We start from the raw sequence: 14,201 nt of genomic DNA on the forward strand, positions 1-14,201 counted from the left end.
TTGTACGGGACAGTCTTACTGGACCAGCTGTTACAGTGTATGGGGCAGTCTTGCTGGACCAGCTGTTATGTTGTACAGGACAGTCTTGCTGGACCAGCTGTTATGATGTACGGGACAGTTTTGCTGGACCAGCTGTTACAGTGTATGGGGCAGTCTTACTGGACCAGCTGTTATGGTGTACGGGACAATCTTACTGGACCAGCTGTTACAGTGTATGGGGCAGTCTTGCTGGACCAGTTGGTCTTTTCCTGCTGATAATAGCAAGTGTTCGACTGAGAGCTTACAGCATAGTACAAAAAAAAAATTGGATTTTTATTGTACATAACCAGCATGACAAATCGCTGGAAACAATAACACTTAGTCCATCAGTAGCTATGAGTAACGCAGATTCTTATTATACTGGGGTGCCCTCTGCTTGTTTCTTCAAGTCCAGATTTTTAAAATAGTCCTTTGGAAAGTGGCGATTTCTTTCGAGATCAATCATAAGATCTCCATCTATGGGTTCGCCAGATTTCTCTCTCTGAGCTAGTATCATGGCACGAAGGAGAGGAGGATATGGGACATAGCGAACTTTCGTCTCAAGAACAGGCGTGAAGCGCTTGAAATCTTCTTCTTCATGTTTTGGTACCAGTCGCCAATCATGGTACATTACTTTATCGATTTCTTTAACCCCATCTTCAGTCTTTCCTATTTGCATGAGAATAAGAAAAATAACTTATCTGATAAAACAGGAGGTTCAGTAAACCAAACTCATGAATCAAACAAACTGTGCATACGCAATATTCATAGAATCCTTACAGTGCAGGAGTCCATTTGGCCCATCAAATCTGCACCGACCCATCGCAAGAGCACCCTACCTAGGCCCACACCCCAGCCCTATCCCCTAACCCAGCACATCTTTGGACTGTGGGAGGAAGCCGGAGCACCCGGAGGAAACCCATAGTCACGGGAGAACGTACAAACTCTACACAGCCAGCCACCCAAAGCCGGAATTGTATCTGGGTCCCTGGTGCTGAAGCAGTAGTGCTTACCCACTGTGCCACCGTGCTGCCTTATAACAAACAGAATAACTTAATCACGTTCTTCCTATTTACCTTCAATCTTTAAGTGATATTTTATAGTCTCTCTGTCTCGTATTTGGTATCTCCATCTCATGATGCACCTCCACTCAAGATAGCAATGACGTCGTCAGGCTTAACTTTGCTTAAAACGAGCCACCAGCATCACAGGCGATGTGCCCAACCTTTATTCTATTTCAGAAATTGTTTACATTCTCACCAGGCCTACCGTCCCTTCCCCATGCGGCCTCCCTCTGTCCACCCCCCCCCCCCCCCCCCAATATGCACCCTCTCCTTCATCTCCAGACTTGCCTTCCCTCCCCCCTCCCCCAGCCCACCCTTCACACACTCTCCCTCCTTCATATACTAAATGTGACCTCATCCAAACAAATCCAAGTCTCAACAAGTCCACTAAGATCTTTCCGTAGAGTTTTATGATAAACGAGCTGTTAAAAGTCAAAGATTTACCTCGGAATGTTAGCACTCCCCATGCTTTTCCATGGTCCATATCCTGGAGAGAGAAAAACAACTTCATTACTGTGACAATAACTTTAATGCTTTACTGTCACAAAGTTTGGGATGTTCATTTAAGAGGGTATAGACGGGCAGTACGGTGGCACAGGGGTTAGCACTGCTGTCTCACAGCGCCAAGCACCTGTGTTCAATCTCGGCCAAGCCAAAGATGTGCAGGGGAGGTGGATCGGCTACACTAAATTGGAAAAGTAAAAAAAAAAGGATATTGACGTCAACTGTAAAATTCACGACACGGTAAAATATGATAATAATAAATTAGGAGCTACAATTTGGCAGAATATAGAGTGTAATTTTTTAAAATAAATTTAAAATGCCCAATTTTTTATCCAATTAAGGGGCAATTTAGCTTGGTGAATCCACCTACCCTGCACATCTTTGGGTTGTGAGGTGAGACCCACGCAGACACAGGGAGAATGTTCAGACACATGGACAGTGACCTGGAGGAAGCCGTGAGGCAGCAGTGCTAACCACTGTGCCACCGTGCTGCCCAGAGTGTAATATTATGCATTGTTGAGTAGATGGTCCAAGCTCAATTTTATAAGATAAGTACATTAGAAATAGAAGTAGGCCATTCAGCCCCTCAAGCCTGCTGCCACTCAGTAAAATCATGACTGATTTGATTGTGGCCTCAGCTCCTGCCTGTCCCCCATGACCCTCGACTCTTGCATAGATCAAATCTGTTCAACTCAGCCTTAAATATATTCAATGACCCAGCCTCCACTGTTCTCTGGACGAAAGAATGCCAAAGATAAAAGATCACCTGAGAGAAGTAATGCCTCTCTTTTCTTTCGAAATGGGAGACCCCTTATTCCACATCATAGTCATAGAGAAATCCGATAGGGAATTCAGGAGAAACCTCTTCACCCAGAGATTGGTGAGGCTGTGGAACTCTGTATCACAGGGATTGGTTGAAGTGAATAGTATAGACATATTTAAGGGGAAACCATACAAGCATATGAGGGAGAAGGGAATAGATGGATACAATGATGAGTTAGAGGAGTGGGAGGAGACTCAAATGGAGCATAAACACAAGCATGGACTGCTTGGGCTCTATATCCTACCTAATTTTACATAAAATCTTGTGGAGGATTACGAATGGCCTTATTCAGTGCAATGTTAGTCCAAAATTAAACTAAAAGAATGAACAGTTTTCAAGCTGGTTTTCGGCAAAATGTTGCTGTGCGAACCTGACTGACACTGGAATCTAAGAGAGCATAAATAATGCTATACTGAAAGGTCACTGACCATAACTCTCGACATTAAGATTTTTCTCTCCTGATCTGCTGATTATCTCCAGCATCAACAGAATTCTGGTTTTGTTTTTATTGTGCAATAATGCCCTTTGGTCATTCTTTCCAAATAGGATTATTCCAAAGATAGCATGAGGAGAGAATGCTCCCCCGGAGCATTTTTAAAGTAGAAGTGTTTATTCTATTAATGTGTACCGATTTACATTCATTTCAGTGTTGGAAAGGCTGGAACAGCTTCCCGACATAGCATCCATATCACTGGCATCAGCAGGGCTGGTGTATGGAGACTCAGTGAATGAAATACTCAGTGGACACTACAGTATAACAAATCTTTAAACCGTCAGTTCTGAAATTATGATCCACAAAGGCAACAGATTTCTCTCCATTGGGAATAGGTAAACTCCACACAATCAGCTTTTAATATCTTGGCAATGCCTGTATTTGAGATATTTTGTATTTGTTGACATATCAGTATGCTATTTTTGTCACTCTGCACTCTCCTTCAGCACAGGAGAGTGCTGTACAAATGTAAGTTATTGGAAAATTACCTTTTTTATATTGAAGGTCGTGCTCTTTTCATATCCTGAGGTAGGGGTTCCCCAGCACAGAGAAAATTTGAAAACCACTGCAGATAAATTCACCAATCTGATGTTTTGAGCAGAATACGGAGAGAGACTATAGAGCTGACTCTAATCCAGGCATTGTCAAACTCGGGGGCGCGACCCATAGGTGGGTCGTGGGCGGGAGAGTCGCGGGGCCGTCCGTCGAACGCGCCCGATCGCGCAAATCTGCACGCAACAGCCGGCTGTTAATAATGCAGGCAGCAAGCGGCCTTAAAAATGGCTGCGAACATGTAAAAAAATGCGGCCACACTGCACATGCATGCCAGATCATCGGTGCGCATGCGCGGCCGCTTTTTTTAAAAAACGGTCGCAGCTTTTTGTTTTACAAGTTCGGGGGGTTTCATTCATTTAATTTTTATTTGTTTCATTTATTTTATTCATCTTAATTTTTTTTTTACAAGTTCTGGTGGGTTTTATTTGATAAAATTTTACAGGAAAAAAATGCAGAACTTTGGACAGATGGAGACTCCATATTTTCCGACACTGGAAGGCTTCACCTTCATCCAACAGGTTCCATTGGAGGAGCGTGTCCGAGGGCCAAAGGGACCAAAAACCATTTCCTCCAATTTTGTCAGCAGCAAACAAGGTAAGAGAAAATGGTGGGTCGCGCAGGTCGGCCGGCGTGGGTCGCGAAGGTCGGCCGGGTTGGGTCCCGAAGGTTGGCCTTCGGTAAAAATGGGTCCAAGGAAAAAAATTTTGAAGAACACTGCTCTAACCCACTGACCATGCAGGATTGGTAAATCTCACCATAAGGTCATCTGCTCACACTGCAAATGTAGAGTAAAGCTATAATCTGGGGTACCTCATTGCACTTCAGAAAGGCACCTTGAACAAGAATGCTACTCCATGTCAAGCTCTTGCTCTAAAGCAGCTTTCATTTTACAGAAATTGACAGGGCATTTCAATTTTTCATATCACACCAGCGCGAGTGTTTTCACAAATAACGTTAGTGCACTTAACAATTATGTAATATGAGTGGTGGGGTAAGGCAAGGCAAGTCCGACTGGAACATGGTGAAACAGATGATTTGTAAATGTAAAGGGCTACAAAGCACCTTGTGCACATTCCAGAAAAAGTGAAATATGTAATTACTAATCAATGCTCTATAGGCTGCAGGTACACCCACTTTAAGAACATCTTCACAGCTGCTTACGGCAATGTACAACAAACTAGAATTTCTGCCTTAATGTGATATTCGTTTTATATACCTATTTTAAACTACTTTCCCACTTAGGAGCTATTTGTCAACTAACTTTGGGACTGGTCAGAGGGACAATAATACAATAATCCTTGAACAAGCTTTAATTACCTAGCCAATTATCTCTATATGACTTATGTAGTGCTCCTTCAAAGTGCCTTGGGATGTTTTATTGCATGAAAGGAGATCTATAAATGCTAGCTGTTGTCTTTCGCACTCCCTACACATTCCTATGCTCTTAACCTTCTCCACCTTTGCACAACTAGCTTTGTTTAGAAGGTTTTACAACTGTGATACAAATTGAATTGAGAAATAGCCACAATATTCTCGCCAAGGCCCTGCCGTTGCTTCATGCAATGATTGTAACATTTTAATTGAATGGGGAAGCAAACATCCCAAAATAGAAACAGCCAGTCACATTAGAAGCACAGGCTGAAATATAGGACTGCCACCAGCTTGCAAAGGAGTTCTAAACTGTGAACCTGATCAACAGAAAGGCTCCCGCCCAAACCTGTGGCCGATGTAGCGACAGCGGCCACATACATTGATTATAGCAGCTTTACCGGAGGAAAACATCCAAAGGTGCTTCATGGGAGCATTATCAGACAAAAACTGACGCCGAGCCAAAGGAGATATCGGACGGCCAACCAAAAGCTTGGTCAAAGAGGTAGGATATGTGGAGGGTCTAACCGGAAGGGAGAGAAGTTGAGGTGTTTAAGGAGAGAGTCTCAAGAGCGTTGGAGCCAAATGGCTGCATCCACAGCTTGCATTGGTGGAGTAAAGGGAGCGAAGGATCCCATGGCCAGTGTTGAGGAACACAGGATTCCCTGAGGGTTATACAGCATGGCTCTGATAGATTATAGGCATAGGGAGGGATGAGACAGATTAAACCGAGCTGTTTATGGAAGGGAAGCCAATATAGTTCAGCTAGTATAGAGGTGATGGGTGAACGGGACTTGGTATGAGATAGGATACAGCTAGCAGTGTTTTGCGTGAGCTCGTGATGACAGAAGATTGAAGAGAGCGGCTAGCTAGAGAGGTAACAAAGGCAAGGATGTGGGTCTCAGCAACAGATAAGTTAAGGGTGGAGATGAGCATCATTATAGAGATGGAAATAGGCAGACTTAGTGATGCAGAGAATATGGGGTTAAAAGCTCAGTTTCAGCTCAAATTGGACACAGAATAGTGTTATGCTTGAGGTTATCCCTTCAAATGACATTATCAAGATGCATCAGACCCAGAGTAATGCTCTGGGGATCCAGATTCAAATCCCGCCACTGAAAGTGGTGAAATTTCAATTCAATAAATCTGGAATTAAAAGTCTAATGATGACCATGAAACCATTGTCGTAAAAATCCATCACTAATGTCCTTTAGGGAAGGATATCTGCCAGCCTTACCCGGGCTGGCCTACAACCCACAGCCCTGTGGTTGACTCAAGGGCAATTAGGGATAATTAGCAATAAATGCTGGCACAGCCTGTGATGCCCACATCCCATGTACGAATAAAAATAATATGGGTGAGAAATATCATTTGGATGTTGATTAAGACCATTTTTATGCAATCGCAGGGATAGAAATCTGATTGGAGATGCTCACAAGGAGTTGCAGGAAGGAGACTGTCATGTGAGAGTACATTTAAGAAATGGATGTGTAAGCAATGTACTAAGAAAACAGTGATGTCAGAGAGTGGGTGGAGCTGAGCTCAGTTCAGCCATTTTGTAGTTTCAGTTTGAAAAGAGTTTTGGTGTGTGTGTGTGTTTGCAGTGAGCTAGATCTGCAATGATCTCTGCCATGAAAGACTATCTTTGATCATTTGGGTGATTTAAACTCATAAAAGTAATGCCTTTAACCTGAGATGTTTCTGTTTAAAGGTGTTAAGTCTCTGGGATGTTGAAAGGAATAACTGAAGGAGTATTTAGTGTTGTGTTATTTTCAGGATTATCTTTGAAGTAAGGGGTGTTAATTGATCCAATGTTTATTTAAAAGGTTAAGTTGAGTTCATAGAATAAACATTGTCTTGTGTTTAAAAACCCACGTGTCCATAACTGTAATATCACACCCGGAATGGGGTTCTGAAAACGCCTCAACCATAACAATTGAGGGCTCGAGGGCGATAAAAGTCTATCTATTGGATTGGCTTTTGTGAACTTAAAGACAGTGAAGGATTGTTGCTTTTCCGGTGTGGTATTTTAGTTTAAGTGGGGAGTGTGTTGTGGACAATGGCTCTTTCAGAGGCTCAGAAATTTTTGCGGGTGGAGACTGTCGCACGCAGTACCTTACGGACAGAGACTAAACGCAGACTGTTGGGTCTGGCAAAAACGTTGCAGTTAACATTACCTGACAAAATGCAAAAAGGTGAGGTAATTATGGCGGTGGTTAAGCATTTAAAGTTGCCTGAGATACCGTTTGACTCATTGGAAATGGCAAAAATTCAGTTGCAAATTAAACAAATGGAACATGAGAAAGAATTAAAGCGGCTTGAATACGAGAGTGAGAGAGAGGAAAAAGTGAGAGGAAAAAGAAAAGGAGAAGAAAGGAGAAAAGAAAGAATAGCCCTAGCAGAACAAAAAGAAAAAGAAAGGGAGATACAGATCAGGGAGAAAGATAAAGAGGGGGAGTTTGAACTTCAGAAAATGGCCATGAAACATGAAAATCAGTTAAAATTGGCAGATGTAAAGGGAAACGTACAGTTGGAGGATAGTGAGAAAGAGCGTCATAGTCGAAGGCTTGGTGGGAATCTATTTAAATATGTCCAAGCATTGCCAAGGTTTGACGAGAAGAAAGTGGAAGCCTTTCTCATTTCATTTGAGAAGGTAGTTAAACAAATGAAATGGCCACAGGACGTGTGGGTATTACTGATTCAAACAAAGCTTCTAGGTAGAGCTAGTGAAGTGTTTGCATCACTACCAGAAGAGGTATCTGGAACGTATGAGGAGGTGAAGAAATCCATCTTAAGTGCATATGAGCTAGTGCCTGAAGCTTACAAAGGTTTAGAAATTTAAGGAAAGAATTTGGTCAAACATACATGGAGTTTGAAAGGCTCAAACAGAGTAATTTTGATAGGTGGATAAGGGCTTTGAAAATAGACCAAACGTATGAAGCTCTCAGAGAAATTATACTTTTGGAGGAGTTTAAAAATTCAATTCCTGATGTAGTGAGAACTCATGTGGAAGAACAGAGGGTTAAAACTGCGAGATTAGCAGCAGAAATGGCAGATGATTATGAATTAGTTCATAAATCAAAGATTGGTTTCCGACATCAGTTTCAGCCGGTGAGGGATGGAAACTGGGGACATGAGAAATACTCAAGTGGTAAAGGTAAAGGTGATCTGATGGGAGACAATAAAGAGAGTGTACCTCAGATTAAAAAAGAAATGCAGGAGGGTGGAAGAGAAATGAAAAGTTTCAAATGTTTTCACTGTAATAAACTAGGCCATGTAAAGTCAGTGTTGGTGGTTGAAGAAAAGCACTGGAAAGGCTGATGTGGTAACACAGGATAAGACAGTGGGATTTGTTAGAGTGGTAAAGGAAAGCTCAAGGGAAACGAAGGAGGTGTAAACGATTGTATAGCCTGTTCAAGAAGTAATTGTTAAGAAGGTGCCAGATGCTTTTGGAGAATTTACTTGTGTGGATAAAGTTTACTCATATGTATCAGGAGGAGCAGGTAAAGAAGTCACAATTTTAAGAGATACAGGGGCTAGTCAATCTTTAATGGTAAGAGATGAGGAATTATGTAGTTTGGGAAGAATGTTGGCAGAAAAGGTGGTGATACGTGGAATTCAGGGTGAGAGGAGTAGCGTTCCATTATATAAGGTAAGGTTGGAAAGTCCAGTGAAGAGTGGTGAAGTGGTAGTAGGAGTAATAGAGAAACTTTCTTGTCCAGGAATACAGTTTATAGAATAAACATTGTCTTGTGTTTAAAAACCCACGTGTCCATAACTGTAATATCACACCTGGAGAACAAGCCGTGTGCACGGAAAAGCAACAATAGCATTAAAGGGAGAGGTTGGTTGAACTCCATGATACATTTTGAGGTTCTGAAAACGCCTCACCCATAACAGAGACACACATATTTGGGTTTATTGTGAGGGTTTTGGAGAGGAAAGGGTGATTTGAAATGAGCATTGGTTTACAAGGATATGTGGGGGGTTTTATGAGAAGGGAACTATTCCTGAGGGGAGGGTATTACTTACAATATTAGCTAGCAATGGAGCAGGGGAGAGAAATTGGGCAGCCAGAGCAGTTTAATGAGATGGTAAAACAGAGGCTGGGTTTCATGATATAGGTGAAATCAGTGTGAAAGAGGTGGAATTAAAGATAGCTGTCATTGTGTTAGGGCAACAACAGGGCGATCTAGAATGAGAGGTCACGGATATTGGTTGAGAGGTAGTAGATTTAGAACGGAGATGAGGAGGATCTACTTCTCAGAGGGTGGTGAATTAGTGGAACTCGCTGCCCCATAGTGCGGTGGAATCGGGAGTCATTAAATGGTTTCACGGGGATAGATATATTTCTGATTAAAAAACGGATTAAAGGGATATGGGGAATAGCGGTGTAGGTGGATTTGAGACCAGGAAGAGATCAGCCATGATCTAATTGAATGGAAGAGCAAGCTCGAAGGGCTGAATTGCCTACATCTTCTGCTAATTCCAATGACAGGAGGAGGGGATAGCTGCAGAGGCAGCTGAACAGATGGTCTCAACATTAGTGGTAGTTAGAAATCCTTATACATTGTTGTAGCTAAATGGGATACTTGTTGGTGGTCAAAAGTCAGAATGAAATGCTGGAAAGACTGAGCAGAGGTGGCGAGAAAAAGAGGTGACAGTTCAAGTCCGTACGACTGCTTCAGAGCTCCAAAGAGTCAGATGGAACCGAAAGGTGAACTGCTACTCTCTCTTTCTCTCCACAGGTCTTGCCAGACCGGCTGGGTTTATCCAGCATCTTCTGTTTTTATTTCAGATTGTCAGCATTCGCAGTTCTTTTCCAAAGCGAAAGAAGCCAGGAGTTAATGTGGATTTCCCAGGAATAATCCTGGGTGAGGTGGCCCGTTGAGAAGAGGTAGCCCATTGCTGCTCGATATGGTCCAGCCAAGATCTGGACAGTGATTAAAGGGCAGGAATGGACTGGCGGTTGGATCCAATGGTTCAGTCCTGCTCCTCACGGTGCTGATCTTGACCGGGGGGGGGGGGGGGGTCGGATTCAGTGACTGCAATCGCCATCTCCCATCCCGGGCTGACCTGAGCCGTGTAGTCCACCTTGACCTTGCTGATGGTCCAGTAGCAGGGCTCGTCGTAGGCCAGGAGCCAGGACTTCTTGGTGAGCAGGCGGCCGATGCCGAAGAGGGGCAGGCGGTGGAGGTGCTGGAAGAGGCGGATCTCGGTGCGGATGTCGCGGTGGGCCAGGACCGGCAGCTTCTTGCCGCTGCCGGGCCGCCTCATGGTCTCATAGTCCAGGGCGTAGCGCTCGCTGTCCCGCGGCCGCTGCTTCTGGGCCCAGTATTCGCGCACCTTGCGGGCCAAGGCAGCGATGGCGCGGACTCGCTTCTGGCGGCCCATTGTCGAAAGCCGGACCATAGAACGTGTGACACCGAAAACCCGCCGGAGCGGCAACCGCCAAACCCGTCCCCACTCCCGCCCTGAACAAAAGATCCGGCCTGAACAAAGGTTCCGCCCCGCTCTGTGGACTCCTGGCGCCCCTCGCAGGAAGGATTGGGATTTAATTCACCCAGACAGGGACAGGCTGAGCATCTTCATGTACACAGCCCCGCTCCTGAGATAATGTAAATAAAACAAAACCTACTAAAAAACAAAAGCAAACCCCTGAGAATGCTGGAAACATTCAGGTCAGTTGATGTTCTGGAGAAGGAGGTTTCAGGAGCAGGCTGTTCCACTGATCATTAAAAATAGGTATTTTTTTAAGCGCCAAACATTTGAATACAGTGAAGAATTCAGCGGTAGAAATGAACCACACAATGATTTGGATTAGGCAATTGTGTAATATATGTAGTGTTAATTGTAACGTTTTGTCTGAAACTGGCGGAGAAATTGGTTCGAGGCATCAATCAAAAGGAAAAACCAATCCAGAATGTTAAAATCCCAGTAAAAATCAGTAATTGGCAACAGTAATACTGGAGTTCCATTTCAAGATGTATAAGGCCACTTTAGACAGTTTTTACTGGTACCTTTCATTTCCAAGCTTTATTGTTTAAACACTGTTGTACCTTTCTCGGTTCTGATGGAAGGTCACTGACCTGAAACCAGGGGCGGGATTCTCCACTCCCACGCCGAAGTGGCCGCGCCATCGTGAATGCCGTCGAGGTTCACGACGGCGCGGAGCGGCCCCGGCCCCGACCAAATCAGGCCCTGACAATGGGCCAGGATCGGGGCCGCGTCATTTACACGCGCCAGGCCTTGTCGCCCGCGTAAAAGCGGCGCCGCATAGATGACGTGGCCGGCGCCGCATAACGGGCGTCATCCGCGCATGCGTGGTTGTCGTCCTCTCTACATCCGCCCCGCAAGAAGATGGGGGACGGATCTTGCGGAGCCACGGAAGGAAGGAGGTCCTCCTTCAGAGAGGACGGCCCGACGATCGGTGGGCACCGATCGCGGGCCACCCCACATTCCAGGTGAAGCCCGGTGCAGGATCCCCCCCTCGTCCCCCCACAGGCCGCCCCCCCCAGGGTTCACGCACCGCCCACGACTGCAGCGATCAGGTGTGGACGGCGCCAGGGGGAACCCGCCGTTTTGGCCTGGCCGCTCGGCCCATCCGGGCCTCAGAATAGCGGGGGTGCCGGAGAATCGCCATTTTGGGTGTCTCCGGCGATTCGCCGGCCTGCGGCCCGCAAAACCCGACCGGGCCGTTCCCGCCACTTGGGAGAATCGCGGGAGGGTGTTGGACCGGTGTCCCCGGAAATTTTGGCGGCCTAGGCGATTCTCCCAACCGGTGTGGGAATGGAGACTCGCGCCCCAGATCTCAGTTTCTCCCTCTCTGAAAATGCTGTCTGACCTGCTCGGCCCACATACACTCCCTAGCAGGCCTCGTTGACAACAGGTCAACATCTAATGTCCAAGAGCTGCCAACACCGACTCCTAGATGTCCTATGGTATCGCATCAAAGAAGAACATCTGAACTGGGGAGTTTGGCCTGGGGTGGGAGAGTGACAAGACGAGTCAGGGGACTAGAGAAAAGGGGTTGGGTATTGGATAGGAGAAGAATAAGAGGGTGAAGGGCAATCAGGAAAAGGTTGGATGACTGAGAGAGAAAGGGGAATGTTAAGACGGTGGGGATTCACTGGGAAAGGCGACTTAAGTTGGAGGGGGAACACGGGATTGACGGGAGGAAAAATAATAATAATAATTGCTTATTGTCACAAGTAGACTTCAGTTAAGTTACTGTGAAAAGCCCCTAGTTGCCACATTCAGGCACCTGTTCTGGGAGGCCGGTACGGGAATTGAACCCGCGCTGCAGGCATTGTTCTGCATTATAAGCCAGCTGTTTAGCCCACTGTGCTAAACCATTGCTAAATGAATGGGTCACAAGAATGGGGGAGAGAATGGTATGGAATGAGGGTACTTGTTTTTATTATTCATTCTTGGGTGGCCAGCATTTATTGGCCATGAGAAGGTGGTGGTGCGCTTCTCGAACCACTGCATTCCAGGTCCTTTTAGCAGTTTTATACAACCAGTACAATGCCAATTCAGAGGGCATTTAAGAGACAACATCATTGCCGTGGTATCTGGAGACCAGACAAGGATGGCAGATTTCTGTCCCTAAAGGGCTTGGTGAACTAGATCGTTTTTACGACAATTCCAGATTTTCATTGAATTCAAATTTAACCATCTGCTGTGGCTGTCCTAATGCATTACCCTGGGCCTCTAAATTACCATTCCAGTGACAATACCACTACCCCACCGCCTCCCAACTGTTTGAACAGGTAGAGCAGGGAAGAGAGGACTAAGTGACTGACGGGGAGAAGAAGGCCTTTTCTTTTCAAAGAGCACTAGGGAATCCATGTTGCATGAATCTGTCGAATATTGTATATACACTACATGAATATAATGAAATAACTGCTAAATAACACTGATACTTGTTATAAAGTTTACAATCTGCATGATTGTATTTTTAGACCACACAATTAAGTAACCAGGTTACTTCTGTCTCTTTTTGATTCAACAATAGATTACTCAATTAAATGGAAACAAGTGCCCCATGTGAAAAGGGGACCACTCATAGCTTGTAGCAAGAAGCCAAAAACCATAAACGATTGTCTGGTTCCACTGAAAGTCAATGGTCTTTTGGCTGGGCTGCTGAATCTCCCACAGTGGGTCCCACCGCGATGGGGCTGGAAAATCCCTGCCTCAGTCACTCAACTTAAGGTATTGTTTCTTGGGATGATGATGCACTCCAGTCCCCCAGGTGACTACTGCTCATTATTATGATCCCAGACCAGACCCCAACAGTGCTAAGGATACTGGACCGAAACCCCAATATTTTAGTTTATTTTGTAAGACTGTGGGGGAAGAATGATTCACTCCAGGAGTGATTGCATGAAAAAATAAGGCTTAGTTATTTTTAAAACAAAACTTTATTATTAATACAATATTAAACTTTTTAACTTCACACTCAAAAAGAAGATCTTGTAATTGCTCCTTAAACACTACTACTCAATTCCGCATTAAACAACAAGAAAAGAAACACAGCTCTCAATCTATTTTACTGTGGGAGAATTGTGGGTGGGCTCAGGCAGATCAGAATTCAACTCCTCTCTTCAACATTTTTCCAAAAACTCCCTCTCTAAAGCTAAAGCATTTCAAAATGTCTCTTTTCATTGCTTGGCTCCATCCAGCAATGATTTCATCTCCTCAAGCCGAAAACAAATTATCTCTACAGGCTGCAAAGCACATTAACTCCCCAGGGACCTTCCCAATCGAATCACAGTCCATTAGTCCAGACTGAAAAACACATTCCTTTGTCAATTCCACCTTCTAAAAGCACCCAGACCCTGCAAAACAAAATTATTTTAAACAAACATGACCACTGCAGTCAAACACACTCGAACCTCAAGCTTTCAACCATTAAATTGCCTAATACTCCAAAAGTCTTCCAGTCGTCACATCTTGGAAAGCGTAAAGCATACCTGTGGACTCCTCTTGCTCAGCAGCAGAAGAGAGCAGACGATGAGCCGGGCGTAACCTCGCATGCCACTGTCTGAACTTGTTGACGGCCACCTTGGCAGGGCTCAAGATTAGTCCTATGAGGGGGGTCTTCCAAAAGTCTCACTCACGTCCACATGGGATGGCCAGTGGTCAGGAGCATGGGACTGAGGTGCAACCAGAAATGGAGGAGCCACTTCTTCAGATGATGAAAGAGGGGCTGCAACCTTTAACAATAACATAGTTGTGAAACACAGACTCCTCCAGGCTGCAGACGGTACAGATGTCCCAAGAGTCCATTAATCGATTGGACAATCGATTGCAGTGTTCTTCAAACTTTTTTTCCGGGGACCCATTTTTACTAACCGGCCAACCTCCGGGACCC

At 44.9% G+C, this 14,201-nt stretch overlaps 1 protein-coding gene across 1 annotated transcript; it reads right to left on the reverse strand.

Moving 5' to 3' along the window:
• Positions 1–291: 291 nt before the first annotated feature.
• Positions 292–10,250, reverse strand: mrps34 (mitochondrial ribosomal protein S34). The gene is made up of 3 exons (XM_072480821.1): positions 9,902–10,250; positions 1,527–1,569; positions 292–687 (listed from the first exon to the last, which is right to left on the reverse strand). Exons 1-3 carry the CDS (start codon positions 10,235–10,237, stop codon positions 395–397), a joined length of 672 nt encoding a protein of 223 aa, XP_072336922.1. The 5' UTR covers positions 10,238–10,250; the 3' UTR covers positions 292–394.
• Between the last annotated feature and the right edge of the window lie 3,951 nt (positions 10,251–14,201).

The sequence above is a fragment of the Scyliorhinus torazame genome, chromosome 17 (assembly GCF_047496885.1).
Source record: "Scyliorhinus torazame isolate Kashiwa2021f chromosome 17, sScyTor2.1, whole genome shotgun sequence".
In the NCBI taxonomy this organism is placed as follows: Eukaryota; Metazoa; Chordata; class Chondrichthyes; order Carcharhiniformes; family Scyliorhinidae; genus Scyliorhinus; species Scyliorhinus torazame.

Bases quoted from the DNA above. Each gene is read 5' to 3' on its own strand.
- mrps34 (XM_072480821.1), bottom strand. From the start codon at position 10,237: ATGGTCCGGCTTTCGACAATGGGCCGCCAGAAGCGAGTCCGCGCCATC. The intron at 1,570-9,901 runs GTCAGCCCGGGA...TTCTCTCTCCAG, and splicing joins AGGTGGACTACACGGCTCAG to GATATGGACCATGGAAAAGC. The intron at 688-1,526 runs GTAAATCTTTGA...TCATGCAAATAG, and splicing joins GGGAGTGCTAACATTCCGAG to GAAAGACTGAAGATGGGGTT.